At 47.4% G+C, this 17,604-nt stretch overlaps 4 protein-coding genes across 5 annotated transcripts; 3 read left to right on the forward strand and 1 right to left on the reverse strand.

Annotated features, from left to right (window-relative positions):
• The first annotated feature begins 2,087 nt into the window (after positions 1 to 2,087).
• Positions 2,088 to 7,711, forward strand: LOC120658369 (uncharacterized Rho GTPase-activating protein At5g61530-like). Of its 2 annotated transcripts, none has more exons than XM_039936636.1 (10): positions 2,088 to 2,413; positions 3,175 to 3,241; positions 3,587 to 3,837; positions 4,250 to 4,312; positions 4,400 to 4,418; positions 4,783 to 4,881; positions 4,972 to 5,049; positions 5,137 to 5,381; positions 6,534 to 6,690; positions 7,234 to 7,711. In XM_039936636.1, exons 2-10 carry the CDS (start codon positions 3,181 to 3,183, stop codon positions 7,365 to 7,367), a joined length of 1,107 nt encoding a protein of 368 aa, XP_039792570.1. In that variant the 5' UTR covers positions 2,088 to 2,413; positions 3,175 to 3,180; the 3' UTR covers positions 7,368 to 7,711. The 2 variants fall into 2 exon arrangements, with proteins under 2 accessions (XP_039792570.1, XP_039792571.1); XM_039936637.1 differs by having other exon boundaries at positions 2,088 to 2,340.
• A 1,626-nt stretch (positions 7,712 to 9,337) lies between these two features.
• LOC120662824 (WAS/WASL-interacting protein family member 2-like) lies at positions 9,338 to 9,886 on the reverse strand. The gene has a single exon (XM_039941892.1). The coding sequence runs from the start codon at positions 9,884 to 9,886 to the stop codon at positions 9,338 to 9,340; it is 549 nt and encodes a 182-aa protein (XP_039797826.1).
• Positions 9,887 to 10,135: 249 nt separating this feature from the next.
• Positions 10,136 to 13,619, forward strand: LOC120658314 (transcription termination factor MTEF18, mitochondrial-like). The gene is made up of 2 exons (XM_039936567.1): positions 10,136 to 12,771; positions 13,264 to 13,619. Exon 1 carries the CDS (start codon positions 10,199 to 10,201, stop codon positions 11,924 to 11,926), a length of 1,728 nt encoding a protein of 575 aa, XP_039792501.1. The 5' UTR covers positions 10,136 to 10,198; the 3' UTR covers positions 11,927 to 12,771; positions 13,264 to 13,619.
• Positions 13,620 to 16,524: 2,905 nt separating this feature from the next.
• LOC120662825 (vegetative cell wall protein gp1-like) lies at positions 16,525 to 17,322 on the forward strand. Its single transcript, XM_039941893.1, has one exon. It carries the CDS (start codon positions 16,525 to 16,527, stop codon positions 17,320 to 17,322), a length of 798 nt encoding a protein of 265 aa, XP_039797827.1.
• The last annotated feature ends 282 nt before the right edge of the window (positions 17,323 to 17,604 follow it).

Raw genomic sequence — 17,604 nt, forward strand, 5'->3', positions numbered from 1 at the left:
CGGTGAGGGGTGCATTACCGAGGTCAGGCCGGGGGCGTCCGGTCATGCTCGCTGCGTAATGAGATGGTGTGCAGGGGCAACCATCATTACGGCGAGGGAGGGGACGTCCGCCGACGCCCCCTCCTGTAGTGTCGCGGGGCCCGTGCAGGCGGCGGTGTCCCTTTGTCAGGGAGTCCTCTAGCCTATGCCCACGCCGCAAGATAAGGAGAGCTAGCGTCGTGGAGCATGTACGGGGCCTATCTTGGCCGCCATGCCTGTCTGGGGGAGCGGCATCCTTGGAGCGCACGTCCCGGGTCATCCGGCATGGCTCTGACCCGGGGTGCCAGTCGGGGGGCCGCCACGCGTCCCGGGAAGTCGGGCTCCCGGACGTGTTGGCTTAGGAACCAAGGCAGCTCCCTACGCGGGTTAGTGGGCCGTCCCATTCTCGGCCCAGTGAATCTGTTGTGCTTCCCTTTGCACGAGTTGGGCTCATCAGGGATCCCGGGTTTACACCCCCGTCAGTTGGTTTAAGCATCGAATATGTATTGGTGTCCATGCATTAATTTGTAGTGATCTATGTGATCGATTCATGGACGAAGATCGAAGGGGTTAGTCTGACTCGCATATAGAATGTACTAAGTCCCACCTATCGATGACACGAGGCGAACCAAACCAACGGATCAAACCAAAAATTAAGGTGAAAATCTTAGTTGCTTTAGAAATATAAGTATAGAATAGATAGATTTGATCAAAATTAGTTAAATTAAATTTAAGACAAACCTAAGGCAATACTCCCTCTATATTGTAAAGGATGTCATTTCAGACATCGATACAGTCTCCAAAAAAGTCTTTGACCATCATATTTTTTTCTATAAAATTTTTACAAAATATAATCAATATATACTTTTATGAAACTACATTTTCAAGATGATCGTTTTTATATTTTTAAAATTAATTTAAATTTTTTTATTTATGTTCAAAATTTACAATATTTGTTTTAATATAAACTCAAAATGACTTTCTTTATTACGGAGGGAGTATGTAATTAAAAACAAAGGAGTATACGGAGGAGCATGTAATTAAAAACGGAGGGAGTACAGATCTAGCTCGTGCGACCATTCAACAGGAGACCTCTCGCAGTCTTTAGCCAACCATAATTAAAAAATAGAGTAATGCGGTGACCCAGATTGAAAACCACACCAAGGAAAACGACGAGAAGAATAATGAAACCTCGCAAAAATCGTCTCAGGCCCCGTTGGTAGGTGAAAAAATTACTGTAACATATTTTGTTGTTACTTAATAAATGATGTCTAATTATGAATTAATTAAGTTTAAAAGATTTATCTCGTGCTAATTAGTTAGACTTTGTAATTAAGGCCCTGTTTAGTTCCCACCCCGTAAACGCAAAAACACAAAATTTTGTGAAGGAATCTTGCTAATTTGAAGTACCAAATGAAGTCTATTTATAAAACTTTTTGTATAGATGGGCTGTAAATCGCGAAACGAATCTAATAAGCCTACTTAATCCATAATTTGCAACAGTGATGTTACAGTAACCATCCGTTAATTATTGATTAATCATATATTAATTAGCATCGTTAGATTCGTCTCGCGATTTACAATACATCTATGCGACAAGTTTTATAAATAAACTTCATTTAGTACTTCAAATTAGCAAGATTCCGTCGCAAAAAAATTTTGTGTTTACACGCTAGGGAACTAAACACGGCCTAATAAATTGTTTTTAACTCATTTAATGTTTTATGTATGTATCTAAAAATTCGATGTGACAGATAATTTTTTTTGGAAGTGAACGGGTCCTCAGTCAAACGCCTACCATTTACCATCCCCATCCCATCCCATCCCAGTCCCAGACCCAATCCTCGACGGAAACAGGCGGCCAAGTCAATCAATGGAGTGCAGTGCATTCCCGCTGCCGCGCCGTCTCCCTCCCGTCCACCCATCTGCCAATCCCATTCCCATTCCGTATCCCCGGGCCCCGCCCACCCCCCACCACACATCCGGTTCCGCAGCCACGGATGGTTCTAGAACCGGGCGTCAACCCTCCCGGGGGCCCACGTGGAGGTGGGGGAGAAAGAGGCGGCGCGGCGGACGTCACTGCCGGGAACGGGAAACCCAATCCCTCCCGCTTCTCGCTCGCCTCCGCCATTGACTCCGCTTCCCCGCAATCCAATCCAGAATCAGCAGGAGAAGAAGCAGAGCGCCCCCAAACAAAAACCCAACTCGTTTTGAGCTTGCGGAACGGGCGGCAGAGTACCAGTCCTCTCGCTTTCTCCTCCGCGATTCGCCTCGCTTCCATCCGGTTCGATTCGGGAGCCGGTGCCAGAGGGAGGGAGGGAGGTAATCACCCCACGCCTGCTCCACCTCTCCGTCCATTTCCACTCCGCCCAACGATTCGCCGGATCGGATCATCGTAAGTTCGATCCTGCGTGTTTCCTGCCTGTGGTTTTGGTTCGGTCTGGTTCGGATCTTCGCCTGTTCCGTTCGGGAAGACTTCGGTCGGCGTCGAGTGCCTGATTTTTCTCGATTAGTTTTTTTTATATTGTTAGCTCGAGCTGTTGATCTACTCCTTGGTCGGTTGGTTTGGTTTGATTTGGAGTTTGTTCGGGGTTGGGCGTAGGAGCTGGTTTGGTTTTGAGCTCGTTTTGGATTTAGGAGCAAGTGATCCGTGTGGTTCAGCGTTTCAGTTAGAGCGCCCCACCTAGCCAACCCGACCATAAAACCCAGGTGTTATAGTGGGAGGGGTGGGGGCTTTTATCCTCAGTCCAACATTCCCCCTACGGCGTGCGAACCCGGCGTAGCCCGCAGCAGGTTCTAGTGCCCGGCGTAGCCCGCAGCAGGTCTCAGCACACGAGAGACGCAGGGGAAATCGCGCAGCGGAAATTGCGTGGCCGGGAGGGATCGAACCCAGGACCTCAGCTCTGATACCAAGTTAGAGCGCCCCACCTAGCCAACCCGACCATAAAACCCAGGTGTTATAGTGGGAGGGGTGGGGGCTTTTATCCTCAGTCCAACAGTTTCGTTTGTCGCTTCCGAGGTGTTTTACGGACTTGATTCAGGATACATGAGTGGTTCGGATTTCCTTGTACTCGTGCTTTGCTGCTATGGAGTACGGGTTCATGTTGAGGTTCTGCAACTGCTAATGGCTCGGTGGACGCTGCTCGTCTCGTGCAGGAAGTGATGCCGCTGGCGGAGTCGCCCCAGTGGCGCCGGAAGGCCACCGATTTCTTCTCTACCTCCAGTAAGTTTGTTCGGCGTTGATGCCTTTTTTGTTTTCTGTAAATTGGTTCTGTAATCATTTCTGTACGGATATACCTATTCGGTGTAATCATTCCATCAAATGGCTTTATCATGATGATGTTGTGATTAACCAGTACTCCATAGAGTCTGTACTGATAAGGAGAGAAATTATCATGCATGTTGGAACGTTATCGAATTACCCATAAGTTCTGAGAGTTTGACTGGGCATGGGGCATGCAGCTCGTATTTTTTTTCTCGAACATGCAGCTCGTATTTGTATCCTAGCATTTTGTTTTGCCCGTGTTACCAGCAACCTCATCCTTATTGTGCTCATAATTTAATGCAGGCTTCAAGCTGAAGCAGGCAGGACAATCAGCTGGGGATAATTTAGCTGATGTTGCTGGGAAGGTTGGGTCCGTGGTGAAGAGTCGGTGGGCTGTCTTCCAGGAGGCTAGGCAGCAGCAGCAGCAGCGTCCACCGGGTGAGACAGTGCAGGAGCGTTTCATCACTGCTGCTGCCTCCACCGGTTTGCTTTTCAGGAAGGGCATTTCAGAGACAAAGGAGAAGGTTGCTGTGGGGAAGGTCAAAGTAGAAGAGGTAATCTGTTTATGCATTTCAACAAAATTATTGTGACCTGCTAGTTGTTTGGTTTGGTTTCAACTGCTGTGAAGTTTGTTCTTTGTGAAACCTGTTTGTTGTGATCATTTAGAATTATGTCCAAAACTATGTGATGACTAAAAAAATGAGCTTCATATTTATTAGTTGTTGAAAATTTGCCTATTATGCCCTATGCCAACATAAAGTGGCTGAATAGTTTGCTAAACCATTGCCAGGGGAAAAAGCACGTTAGCAAGTAGCTATTTTAAATGTATTTCAGGGTAACAATCGAGTCTATTGAGAACCTATGTTATCTTGCATTCCTTTTGTGATGCCTTCTGTTCATCATTCTTCATAAAAACAGTAGTGTCTTTATAGAAGCTGATCGTTTTCTGGTTTCATGTGCTTGCAGGCTGCTAAAAAGACTGCAGATAAAAGCAAGACTATTTTGAACAATATTGAACGCTGGCAGAAGGTCTGATTTGAAATTCTGTTACCTTGTAACACAATTTCACTTTTTTGGTGTACAATGCTGATTGTTATTTCTGACTATTTGCCCCAGGGAGTCGCAAGCACTGATGGTATGCTCGCAACTCAATTGTCTTATCCATGATGCATACCTATCATAATTGTCAAGGCAATTACATTTTTCTTGTAGCATCCAGGCAGCTAAATTTTCATGTAACATCTAAGCAGCTGGTATAGCATAAGTCCACATTCGTAAGCCTTAAGTTGTATCTACATGATTAGTATTGCAGTTCTTCGCCTGGCTTATTTAACTTATTCTTTGATATTTATGTTAGTTTATTTCTGTTCTGTCTTGGTGAACTGTGATCAGTGAGAAATGACCCTCTTATTACAAATGCAAATAGTTGTTAAGCCATTGTACTGCAAGGGCAGCAACGAACAACGAGAATGACCCACTATTGCCTTGTAATCTTTCAGTATTTGGTGTTCCTATTGAAGCCACTGTGCAACGAGAGCAGTCTGGTAAAGCTGTGCCCTTGATGCTAGTGAGGTGTGCAGACTACCTGGTTATATCAGGTGAAGGCTGAAAATTGCATAGAAATTTAGTTTGTTTACATTTCAATTTTAGCAGTGAATATGACATCTGAATCGTTCTTTTTCTCCTAGGCTTGAATAATGAGTACTTATTCAGATCTGAAGGTGACAGAAAAGTTCTTCAGCAGTTAGTTTCTCTTTACAATGAAGGTATTGCCGCCACTCAATCATATCTGAGCTTAATTTTGTAGCCACCGTTCATTACCATGGGCCCCTGAGTAATGTTATGTTTTGCAGATTCAGGTGCATCTTTACCTGAAGGTGTCAATCCTATTGATGTAGGTGCACTGGTGAAGTGCTACCTTGCCAGCATCCCTGAACCGCTCACTACATTTGCGCTTTATGATGAGCTTAGAGATGCGAGGGTTAGCATTCCTGATCTTAGGAACATATTGAAGAAGCTTCCAAATGTTAACTACATGACACTAGAATTTGTTACAGCATTGCTACTTCGAGTAAGCCGGAAATCATCTCTTAACAAGGTAGATCTGATCCCTAATTTTGTTCTTTTGCTCTGTGCTGCATTTGCCACTTGTTATTCTTTTTGGTTGTTGACACTATTGAAAAGGGACTAAAAGAAATTAATCTAAACTGAATATACAATTTAAATCAATTAACATGGTCACTGCATCATCTTTTGAAGAACAAAACAATCAGATTCAACACATGCCTAGAACCACCAAATGTGGAATTGTATGTATCTGACATTGTAGTTGTTTTGTATTAGCTTTGACAATTATCACTAATGCTAGGAAATTACACTTGACTTCACACTGCTTGGCTGACTGTTTGCATTTCTAAAAGGCTTTGGTAACAAGTCTAGTGACAGCTACATCCTGTTTTTAGTACTATGAACCAATGCTAGAAATCAGCAAAACTGTTCATAACATATTTAAGAGTGGCAGGGACTGAACACTTAATCCATAGACCACCCAGTTGTTCGAGAATAAGGTGGGGATGCAGCATGTATCTATTGGTTTGATTGGTCCTTGATGTTTCTGCGAAAAGGCCCAATTACCATTGAACAAACTATAGCTAAAGTTTATATAAGTTTAAACTCTAGAGACTTTTGAAGCATTGACCACCACAGTGTTTGAGGGTGCTAGGTTAGATTTGCTTAGATCTTTTTCATGATAACTTTCATACTACCAAAGTTAAAGAGTTTACACATGAAAAATCTCAATCGCAGGTTTCACTACTCGTCTTCCATTCAAATTCAGAAAAAAAAAAATCTTAAGAAAGGAACCACAATGGTTTGCTGAATCATCTGTAGTTTGAGTCGCACATTTGGTAGCCATTTCTGTCTGACACGGGCAATATTCATGAGCAATGTAACGGAAGTGAATAAGTGATGCCAATTCATATTTGCACCTTCTTAACTGTCTTGCTTAACAGGGTTGTGACAGCTGCGAGCACAATGGATTGATTAGATGATTGTCTTCTGTTTTGTCTGTAGATTGATAAACCACATTGTATACTTTTGACATTGAAGCATTTTATAATTTAGTAAGTTACATATGTGAAGCATGCTGGTTTAATTTTGGTATTTCTTGAGTTGGTCTCTTTTATCCTAACTAATATAATGAATCACCTTTTGAGTGGTATTTTAGACGTTTTTGTTACATGTAATGCAGATGGACTCTCGTAGCCTTGCTGTGGAATTTGCGCCTTTGATCATGTGGCGGCAAGGCGATGCTGGCACGGATTTACGTAACCACCTCAAGTTTACCTTGAAACCGCCTCCTAAAATTGTAGACACGACATCAAATACCACTACATGGGACCTGTTAGGTATGCAAATTCGACTTTGTTAATTTTATTATCAACAAAATTTTATGCAATGTCTCTCATGATTGTGGCATAGAGCATTTTAGTCTGTTCACAGTAGCATTCTTCGCTGCCCTTGTGGTAGTTGTCAATCAATCGTGGCATAAAGCTTGTAAATGATCAAATCTATTCGCTCATGTTAGCAAAGAAAGGTACTTGTCCCCCTATATCGTATGGTCCAATATGAATTAATGATTGAGGTTGTGGCCCATGTGGCAACTGCCTACCAACTACCAAATCATGCGGCAAACGAGGTTACATGTGTGGGTACAGAGGCTCCCTGTGATCTCTGAACTACTTCTGCATTACATGAATTGGTAGACATTTAATCCGCTATTGGAAGGCACATATTTATCAGCATTTTGATTATGCTTCCCCCAAAAGCTTTTGTTGTTCAATTCACAGTACCTTTCCATTTGTTCACATATATTTCTTCTTAGATGATGGAATGAAACAATCTATTAATTGTTCAACTGTTATAAATCTTTGTTTGCATAATTGTTGTAGATGAGGATGCTTCATCCCAGATACCCTTAGACGATGCTTCGCCCCCAGACTACAGCTCCATTGAGGTCATCCAGTGTCTGATCGAGCATCACAATGCCATTTTCACGGATGCAAATGAAACTGTGTGGAGATGATTAGTATCTTTTCTCTAGATCTCTCTGGTGTTAGCTCGTGTTATGTACAAGTTCCAGGTAGGAGGGTGGGTTACTGCTCGTTATTGTTAGGATAAGCATTTTGGCCGGAACATTTTTGGATTAGGTTTGTATATACACTAGTACTAATTCTTCACGGGAAGAAATCTCTGTAGGATCTGGTCATGCCTTTATCAATAATAATGTACATGGATGTGAACCAGATGGTCGCGGTGTGTGTGTTGATGAATTGCTGAATTTTCAGTTGGTACGTGTTGCATACTAGGAATGCTTTCTATCTTGTGTATCATTCACGGTTGACTGGTATACATGATGAATTGGTGATAGCTTTCGTGTCGTTGGAAGGAACAAATCAGTGTTGATGTCACCATGCGAGATCAGACCTGTATGCATATCAAGTTTTCTTTGCAGTTTACATTGAACTCGGAGTGCTTTAGTAACTGAAATTGTGCAAGTGGACTAATTTAAACGCATGAGGTTAATATCATGGTTCGGCTTAATGTTACGTATGACAGACGATTAGCCGAGAAGCAACGCTAAGCCGCCACCATCTACGGGTAACACGGCCGTGTTCGGAATCGAACTTGCCCTAGCGAAGTGCAGCCACCAGCCATGTTTGTAGTGCACTGGTGCAAGACAATTTTAGCTGCCCGCCCCCCCCCCCCCCCCCCACCCCCCCACCCCCACCGACCCACACACACACTTTTTTTAAGCTCTCTTCTTTATTTTTCTGTGATATTTTGGGTTACTTGAGCCGTATCGCTACTTTTGAATCGGTAGTTTTTTTCCCTAAGTTCATTGCCATGTAGCTTGGTTCACTGCTATTTTCTTTGTCCTAAATTATTAGTCATTTTGTTTTTTAGATACATAATTTTTGCTATGTATCAAGATATATATCATATCTAGGTGTATAGTAAAATTAAGCAAAAGTCTAAATTACTCAAAAAAACCATATCAACTAATAATTTAGGAGGGAGTAACATTTTAGCTCTTCACCTTTCACTTCACTATTCTCATGCTACCATTTCCCAGCTTTGGAAGCCAACAATCAACTTATTCCCTATAGCGAAAGCTGTTGTCCTTTATACTACAGCTTGTACTTGAATATTGAGGCAATAAAACCAAATAAAACCAAAAGGCTGTCATCCTTTTTTTGCTAGCTGCCGTCTTAGTAAGCTTCCGACCATCTTACCCATCATCCTCCAAGTTTATCCTCCACGGTTTAGGTCAAGATTTTGTCCTCCCTAACATGAGCTCGGGTTCTTGATGGTAGAAGAACCTAAATCGTAACTTGGTTTCTCCAGGAAAACCCTATCAGCTTTAATTGGTGACCTCAGTGCATGTGTATGGTGGTATCGGAGACAAATATAGACAATAAGATGTGACAACAATCTTGTTTATACTAAAACTGAATCCATAATTTTTTATGTCATTATGTGGTACAAGTAATGTAAAAGGGAACATATCATGCAAACTTTAATTTTTTTTTTGAAAAGGTATGCAAACTTTAATCTGGATCACTGATTTTTTAATATTGACTAATGATCATATATTAAACACAAAGTGTCCTCTCAAATTGACATGAAAATATCACGAAATTCTTGCATCCAATCCAAACATGTTCATCTAATTCAGTAGGATTGCAGCTCCAGCCGGTAAAACCCTAACTCCCCTCATAAAGGGTTTTTTTATTCCTGCCATTACAATTCTTCAACTTCGGAGAAATGCCATTACAATTCAGCTATTCTGAAATTTGCCATTATAATTCTTCATACGTCCGAATCTTGCCATTTTATACGTCTTTTACGTGCCTGGGCCCGCTGTCAGACCGTATATGTGTGCGTATATTTCGTACAGACAAAAACACCACTGCTGCTTCACTCAATGACGTGCGGGCCCCACTCATCAGGTTCTTCAACCAGAGCTCCGCCTGCTCGAGCGGAGCGGCAAGGTCAGGGGCGGAGGGCCGCCGAGTTCGGCAGCAGAGCGCGACGGGAGAGAGGAGGTGTGGCCGGGGAGGAAGAGGATGGCCGGCGTGAGGGGCGAGGCGGGGCACGACCGGCGCGAGGTAGGGGCACGCCGGCGCGGGGGAGGAGCAGCAGCTCGGAGGCGAGGCAGGGCGGAGGTGCGGCTGCCCGGAGTAGGGGCGGAGCCGCGGCGCAGCGGGACGAGGAGGCTCGTGCCGCGTCCGGGAGCGGCGGCCGGCGAGCGATGGCGTGAACAACGGCCTGCGCGCGCGGCGGAGGGAGCGGCGACCGGGCGGCGAGCAAGGGACGGCTCGAGATCCCTCCTCTCTCGCCGGCGCATGTGGCGCGCGGCAGCTTCGGCACGGGGCCATGGCGCCGAGAGCAAGGGGGCCGGTGGGGAGCCAGCGGCGGCGCCACCCCTCCTCCCTCCCCGCGCGGAGCTTGTGCGGCGGCCCTCCTCCGGCTCCCTGCGGTGGCGGCGAGCACCAGCACGGAGGTTGAAGAAAAACCTGACGAGTGGGGCCCGCACGCCATTGAGTGGAGGGAGTAAAGCAGCAGTGGTGTTTTCGTCCATACGAAATATACGTACACATATACGGTCTAACAGCGGGCCCAGGCACGTAAAAGATGTATAAAATGGCAGGATTCGAATGTATGAAGAATTATAATGGCAAATTTTAGAATAGCTGAATTGTAATGGCATTTCTCCGAAGTTGAAGAATTGTAATGACATGAATAAAAAAAACCCATTCATAAACCTTCCTCTCTTTATCACCTTGGCTGAACTGCTGAAGCAGGTCGAGCAATGCCGTAGACTGAAGCAGAGCAGCGCCGCCCCCGCCCACCATGTCGATCCGCGCCGCGCTCCACCTCCGCCGTTTCTTCTCCACGGACGCTGCCCTCGCGCCGCCGAAGCTGCGGAACCTACCCTACCGCCTCCGCCACGGCGCCGTCCCGGCCGCGCGCGCCGCCGTCTCCGAGTACCTCCACTTCACGCGCTGCCTCCCGTCCTCCCACGCCGACTCCATCGTCGCGCACTCCCCGCGCTCCCTCCTCTCCTTCCTCGCCGCACTCCCCGCCGTGCCGGGTTCCCTCCCCACCGCGGAGCTCCCTGCGCTCCTCCGCCGCCACCTCAACTTTCACCCGCTCAACGAGCTCCCCTTCTTCCTCGAATCAATCGGCGCGCCCGCCGCGGCGTCCCCCCGCTCCGACCTCATGTTCGTCGCCGACCACCCCACTCTGCTCGACGCCGTCGCCGCGCTCGCGCACTTCGGATTCCCATGGTCACGCCTCGGTCTCCTCTTCCCCGCCGTCCTCCTCGGCGTGCCCCCGGACCGTATCTCATCTCGCCTCGCTGCTCTCGAGGCCCGTCTCAACCGGCTCCCGCGCGCCGCCATCATCGCAGCCTGCCTCACCTTCCCATCGCTTCTTGAGCGGGATCTATCCGATTGCGACACACTCGTTAAGGATCTCGGCGCCACGTTCAGAGGATTGGGTCCGGATTTGGGGGCAAGCAATGACATTGACGCGTTCTCGGGTGTGTGCCGGAGGATGCGGATGTTCTATGATGCCGGGACAGAGATTGGTAGCATTGGGGGACTTGCCGGCAGCAGTTGGAGAGTGTTTCTTGAGCTCAGGGAAAAGAGAATTGCTGAGAGATTATGGTTCTTCAAGGAGCTGGGGATGCCCGGGAAGGAGCTGGGAAGGTTCTTGCTAAGCAATGCCAAGCTTTTTTATCATGATTTCTCTGATGTTGTGATCTCGGTGCCAGAGTATCTGCTGAGGGTTGGTTTGGTGGACGATGAGGTTAATGCGGCTATAGAGAAACATCCATATGTTGTTGGGAAGAACCAGCTGGAGAACCTCCCCAGGGTGTTGCGGGCAATGAAGCTGGAGCATCGGTTCCTGGAGAAGATTTCAGTTGGTGCGGAGAACTTGCGTTATTTATCACCTTATTTTGCTTTGGAGGATGATAGCTATGATGCAGAGGTTGAGAGGGCTTTCTTGGATGGGATGACTAAGGTCAAGGCTGACAAGAAAGCACAGCATGTGGACAGCAAGCTGGAGTTCTTGAAAAGCATTGGGTATGGTGAGAATGAGATAGCCACCAAGGTGATTCCTGTCCTTCACAGCACCAAGGATTTCCTGCAGGAGCGGTTTGACTACCTTCTGGAAAGAGGGGTGGAGTATACAATGCTGTGTCGGATCTTGACTGTTTTTCCAAAGGTGCTGAACCAGGGCAAGGATATGCTCAATGAGAAGTTGAATTATCTCACAGAGGAGCTGGGCTACTCCATAGAGTACCTGGATTGCTTCCCTGCATTTCTGTGCTTTGATTTGGAGAACAGGGTCAAGCCTAGGTATACAATGCTTCGGTGGCTCCGAAAGCATGGCCTACTTAGAAAACATTTAGCCCCTGCAACAGTGCTTGCTAACTCGGAGAAGAGATTCATTACTACTCTCCACCTTGTGCATCCTGCAGTTCCAAAGTTGTGGCTTGAGAACTTCTCTTCAAGAATGCATATGGAGTGTTATCTCAAGAACATTTATCATCAGCATTCAGACAACAAATAGTTAGATGTCTGGAACCATGTTGACACGATTGTTAGAGGTGCAAAGCATTTTTTCATGTGCATCCTTTCCCTGTTAGACATAGTAGCTCTACATTTGGGAAAATTCTTTGCTCCTGCATATATAGCAGCAAGCTGCAGGATGTAGGATGAAATGGGATATATACCAACTAGATAGCAAAACTTGATTTTTGGTAAAACTGTGCTGTAAATTTGAACTTTGTTCAGTTTTCCACTAGCCCTCCTGTGGCTATACAGTATGCACTGATTGGAACATGTAACATGTTGTATTCATCTCATCCCTGATAACAGCTAACTATATTTTATCTGGTAGCATCATAGGGAGCCCTTATTGTTAATAAATCATCATATACGTGGTAGTAGTGTGCTGTGATTTTTTATTGATAACAGCTATATTCTGCAGTGATGCAATTCCTGCTTCCTTTCAAATTGGTATTCTTTATTCTGGCTGGTGGTAGTGTGGAAAATGTGAACATATGTGTGCATGAATCAGGCCTCATTTAAAAGAAAGTTGAAACAATACTTTAACTTTTTGTTCATAAAATAAGAAATCTGAATTAATTCTTGTATGGGATAAGATTTTATGTTAGAGAGACAATGGATTTAGTACCTATAATTCTGCTTTCCTATAGAAGGCTTGCCAATGTTTCATTTTTAGATGGTTTTAGTTGGATGCATTCTTGGATGTCATCATGGATCCTACATCAAGGAGAGACATCAGTTCTCGACTCATGTCACTGGTAATTTTTCTTGGCATTCCAGCTCACAAAGATCAGCAGACGTTGTATGTTCAAGTGGCTGAATGCAAATGGCCTTGTTTTGTATCTGGTAATTCAGCTCACTACTCATTTAATTAAAATACAAAATGTTCAGATATCATATGCCCTATATGATGGACTCAATTAGCTTTAATGGAGCTAACCATTTCAAATATTCTCTTATACGCTTTGTATCTATTAAGTAAACCGTTCTTGGAAGAAAGGAAGATATGTCCTGACTCCTGAGTTTATTGCTACCCTTCCTGCCCTGCCAAGCTGCCACACAGTAGTTTCTGGTCAGTGAACTATAGTAGATGTGCATGTTTCTCAAGCTTTTTGCTTCATTGATAAGCTTGTATCAACGTCAAATGCTGATACTTCCTCTCTAATGTCTGGCTTATCTGTTGAACTATTCACTCAATATAGTTCAGAAAATGTGTGCATTTAGTATTTGTTCCTCGATAACATGGTTTGCTGTAAATTTTTTTTTGGGGGGGGGGGGGGGGGGGGGGGTCTTATATTCGATGCTATTTCGACATGATATCCTACATTTAAGTTGCAGGGGGTTGTATGCTGGGTGAGTAGATCACATTTCCCCTCCACTATTCAAAGCTGAAAGCCCTAGGCCTGGGTGCCCGACTTGATGAGCTTCGTTTCGAGAATCTGGAAGCAGGAAGAGGCAATTGCATTGTTCCGCTACCAAGGCTGCTGGTAGGACTGCTTTGAAAATCAGGAGTGAGCGACCTTTGCCGGAAGATTGGTGGTTCTGGAGGACTGAAGAGATCGGCCGGGAGAAATTGCCCACCTATTCTGATTGCCTGTATGATTGTCTTTGTAACCTAACCTACCATGGTGTCCAAGAAAAAATTAGCCTGCATTTATGAAGGATTTCGTCAACTAAAGATTGCGGTTTGTTAACGCATGCCCTTTGTAGCCAGTGTGATCTGTCAGATGTGATTGTGTATTTGTGTATGCAGACCCCAAACTGAACGAAGAGCAAGGATAATTAATGGGCCAGTACCTAGTGCTGTAGCTAGGTAGATAATAATAATTTTACACATGATAGTCATGTTACGATAGCACCGGAGTTTGATAAGAGGATATCTACCGTTCAGCCAGGCTCAATGGTTGTGGCGTCAATTCTTAAGCTTTGTCCTTGAACTATATAGATGTCGACCGAAGCTGTTCCTCGATGACAAATCTTCTATTGATTAGAGAAAAGAAAAGGAGATTTCAATTGTCGTTGAGAGAAAAGGGGGCAAGATCAAATAGGCCAGGGGAGGATGTTCGTATCAAAATATTTGAAATGGATTTATGGCAAATGATGGAAAGGGGTGGGCTAATTAATGGGCTTATGGCCTAGTCTAGCAGCCCACCATCCAGCAACCTATTACCTATGGATCCCCAGCTCAACTCAATCGACTTGACCGTCACGAAAGGTGGCTCATCCATCCAATCCGATCGAGTACTTCCGATCGGACTCGCCCAAAACCGCGTGTCTCTCGGCCCAACCTGCGAATCGCTTGCTTAAATCCTACGCCCCTCCCCCTCGCGCGCAAACCCAAAATTCACCTCTGCTCTGCTCCCTTTCCTCGTCCTCCCACCGGCTCCGCTCCTGGCACCCCTCCACTCCTCGATCCGATCTCTCCCTCAGCGCTTCTCCGCTGCCGCAGTGATGCCGCCGCGCTCCTCCTCCTCCGGCATGCGGAGCATCCGCCGCGAGCTCCAGCGGAGGAGGCCCGTGCCCTTGGCGCCCAAGAGCTCGGCCGCCAAGAAGCCCTCCGCGCCGCCTCCCCACCCGCGCCAAGGCATCCGCGACAAGGTCCTGGAGCCACGTTCCCGTCCACCGCGCGAGGACGTCCCGTCGTCGCTCGCCTCCCACTCCCGAGGCCGCGCCGGCACCGACGCGCCGCGGCCTCGGCCACACGCTTCGCCGCGCCCACCCGTCGCCTCCCGCTCGACGCCGCCGTCTCGGTCCGTCGTCTCTTCGGCCAGGTCTCCTAGCGCCTCCGCGCATCTGGCGCCCGGAACGGCGGTTGGTGTCCGCACGAGGACCACGACCATCAAGACCGGGGAGGTCCTCGTGTTCTGGCTCAGAGCGATGGTCGTGTCGTCCACCCACGGAGGCTACGAGGTCGTCTACGACGGCAACTGGCCGCCCGGTGACCCCTACGGCACCGTCCGCGTCCCGCGCCGACACGTCAGGATGGTCGAGCCCTCTCCGCCGCCGTCCCTGCCTCCGTCCAGCACCCCAAGCTCGTCCGCCTCCGACACCACCGCCTCGGTGGCCGCCACGTGGAACAAGATGATGCGGCCCGTGCCGAGGCCGACCACGGCCGGGAAGAGCCTGCACCTCATCCGCAGCCTCCTGCCGGAGATGGAGCGCCAGGACCGGGATGGCTTCCATGGACGCTAATTGCTAACCGCTGGATCCGTTCATGAATAGTCTCTGTTTTTCTTTGATGAGTTCATGAACTTTTTCAAGTCTGGACCGATCGCGTGTAATTAGCAGAGGAAAAATACCAACATGGTCTGTGCAAATTCTTTCTTTCTGGTGATTACAGTAATATAATATGTATGTCGACGACCCTTTGTAAACACTGTCTGCCGCTAATATCATTGACCGCTTTTTTTTCCCGATCCATTATCATGTTCTTCTTGCTTCAGAGTTATCTCAAATGCCACTATCATTTGATGCATTTTGCACTAGTTATGATGCAATATTTCTTAGTTTATATCAGCTAAATTGATAGGTTTATCTTTTTTTTTCCCTGAAGTCGAATTGTGTTGTTGCACTAAAGATGAACACGATCCGGTTCGCCTCTCATCTGGGGAGGATAAGAAGATTTGCTTCAATGTTTTTTATGCTGAGGAAGGTGAGCTGCTGGCATTATTCTGATGAGAGGGTCTTCACCTTGCCCTCAGGCCTCAGCCAGGCGGATATCTGAACCCTGTTGCCACTGAGATGGACTGCCTTCATGTTGTTTGCGTGCTTCGGCATCCAGAGTTGAGAACAGAACCATTCTGGCCATGCTTCTGCAGGAGGTCAAGTATCGTACAAATGAGATTAGGGAGTTTGGATTTAAACATTGTTCTAGATCTCAGCTAAGAATTCTTGTGAAGAAGCCTCGCCCATTGTCTGGATTAAGCGAGCTCCTGCATTTGTATCGCGTCTTTTGGATGCGCAATGTAACCACTATCTGAGTTAATAAAGCTCAACCTTTTCCCTTGAAAAAAAAGGCGTCCAGTTATCTTTCCTTCAACAAAATGGGCAGGTTTTATATGTAAAACGGAAAATAACTTGTTCATCGGTTGCTGAAAAGAATGTTCGATGTTCTAGAGGAACTGGGGGAAAAAGGTTCAAACAGGCTGGCGAGATTGCTGAGCTCACGAAAATTGAAATGGGAATGATCTAAAATGGAAATAGTCATATATATATATATATATATATATATATATATATATATATATATATATATATATAGGCTAATTAATGGGCTAGATGTCTAGTCTAGCAGCGAGATGGATCCCCTAGCCCAAAACAGCTGGAAACTCGGCCTCAATCCAATTCAACTTGGTACTCACGGAAACTGGCCCGATCGGACTCCCCCAAAACCGACTAGGCCCGAGCCCGATCTACGAATCCATCTGCTTAAATCGCACGCCTCCCACTCGCGCGCAATCCCCACACCCGCCTCTGCTCTCTCGCAATCTCGCCTTCCTCCTCCTCTCGATCGGATCCATCCACCCTCCGCCTCCGCTTCTCCTCCTCCCCCTCGCCTCGAGCCGATCCGCCCCGCCGCGCTTCTCCGATCCCACGGCGATGCCGCCGCGCTCTTCCTCGGCGTCCGGCATGCGGAGCATCCGCCGGGAGCTCCAGCGCAGGAGGCCCAAGCCCTTGGCGCCGAGGAGCTCAGCTGCCAAGAGGCCGCCGCCGCCGCATGAGGAGGGTGATCGCTACACGGGCCCGGAGCCACGCCCTTGTCCACCGCGCCAGGAGGATCCATCGCCCAGCACCTCAAAGTCCCCGCCAGGTTCCGCTGGCACCCACGCGGCGCCGCGGTCTCGGCCTCACCCTTCGCCGCGCCCCGGTGTCATCTCTCCCTGCACGCCGCCGCAGCCCCGCTCCGCCCCACCCTCGGTCGACTCCGCGTGCCCGACCACCCTCGGCACCGACGAGAATCTCAGGCCCGGGACGGCGGTTGGTGTCCGCACGAGGACCACGACGCTCAAGACCGGGGAGGTTCTGGTGTTCTGGCTCAGAGCGATGATCGTGTCGCCCACTCGCGGAGGCTACGAGGTCGTCTACGACCGCAACTGGCCGCCCGGGGACCCCTACGGCACCGTCCCCGTCCCGCGCCGACACGTCAGGACGATCAAGCCCTCGTCGTCGCCGACTACGCCGGCGCCATCCCTACCTTCGTCCAGCAACCCTAGATCGTCCGCCTCCCACACCACCGCCACCGCTGCCGCCGCGCGAAACAAGGAGACGCGGCCCGCGCCGAGGTCGACCACGGCGGGGAAGAGCCTGCGCCTCATCCGCAGCCTCTTGCCGGAGATGGAGCGCCATGTCCAAGTGCCTAGCCAGGATACTAGCTGGCTGCTGCTCGGTTCCACTTGATGCATTGCTTGTTCGATCATGAGTAGTCTCTGTTTTTGTTTGATTAGCTCATGGATGTGTGCCTCAAGTCTGAAGCGACCATGTGTTATTTGAGAAACAAAATTACCAGCATGGTTAGCGTAAATCCTTTCAACTTCTCATGATCTATATGTATGTTCGAATGGTTATTTGTAAACGTTGTTGAAGGTTGTTGCTGACATCATCAACTGGTTAATTTGTTTGAGCGCTTCTTATGTTCTTCATGCTTCCTGATTATCTCAAATATGTGATTAAGCAATTGGG

Source organism: Panicum virgatum, chromosome 2N (assembly GCF_016808335.1).
Source record: "Panicum virgatum strain AP13 chromosome 2N, P.virgatum_v5, whole genome shotgun sequence".
NCBI classification, from domain to species: Eukaryota; Viridiplantae; Streptophyta; class Magnoliopsida; order Poales; family Poaceae; genus Panicum; species Panicum virgatum.

Bases quoted from the DNA above. Each gene is read 5' to 3' on its own strand.
- LOC120658369 (XM_039936636.1), top strand. From the start codon at position 3,181: ATGCCGCTGGCGGAGTCGCCCCAGTGGCGCCGGAAGGCCACCGATTTC. The intron at 4,882-4,971 runs GTGAAGGCTGAA...TTTTTCTCCTAG, and splicing joins AGACTACCTGGTTATATCAG to GCTTGAATAATGAGTACTTA. The intron at 6,691-7,233 runs GTATGCAAATTC...TAATTGTTGTAG, and splicing joins CACTACATGGGACCTGTTAG to ATGAGGATGCTTCATCCCAG.
- LOC120662824 (XM_039941892.1), bottom strand. From the start codon at position 9,886: ATGGCGTGCGGGCCCCACTCGTCAGGTTTTTCTTCAACCTCCGTGCTG.
- LOC120658314 (XM_039936567.1), top strand. From the start codon at position 10,199: ATGTCGATCCGCGCCGCGCTCCACCTCCGCCGTTTCTTCTCCACGGAC.
- LOC120662825 (XM_039941893.1), top strand. From the start codon at position 16,525: ATGCCGCCGCGCTCTTCCTCGGCGTCCGGCATGCGGAGCATCCGCCGG.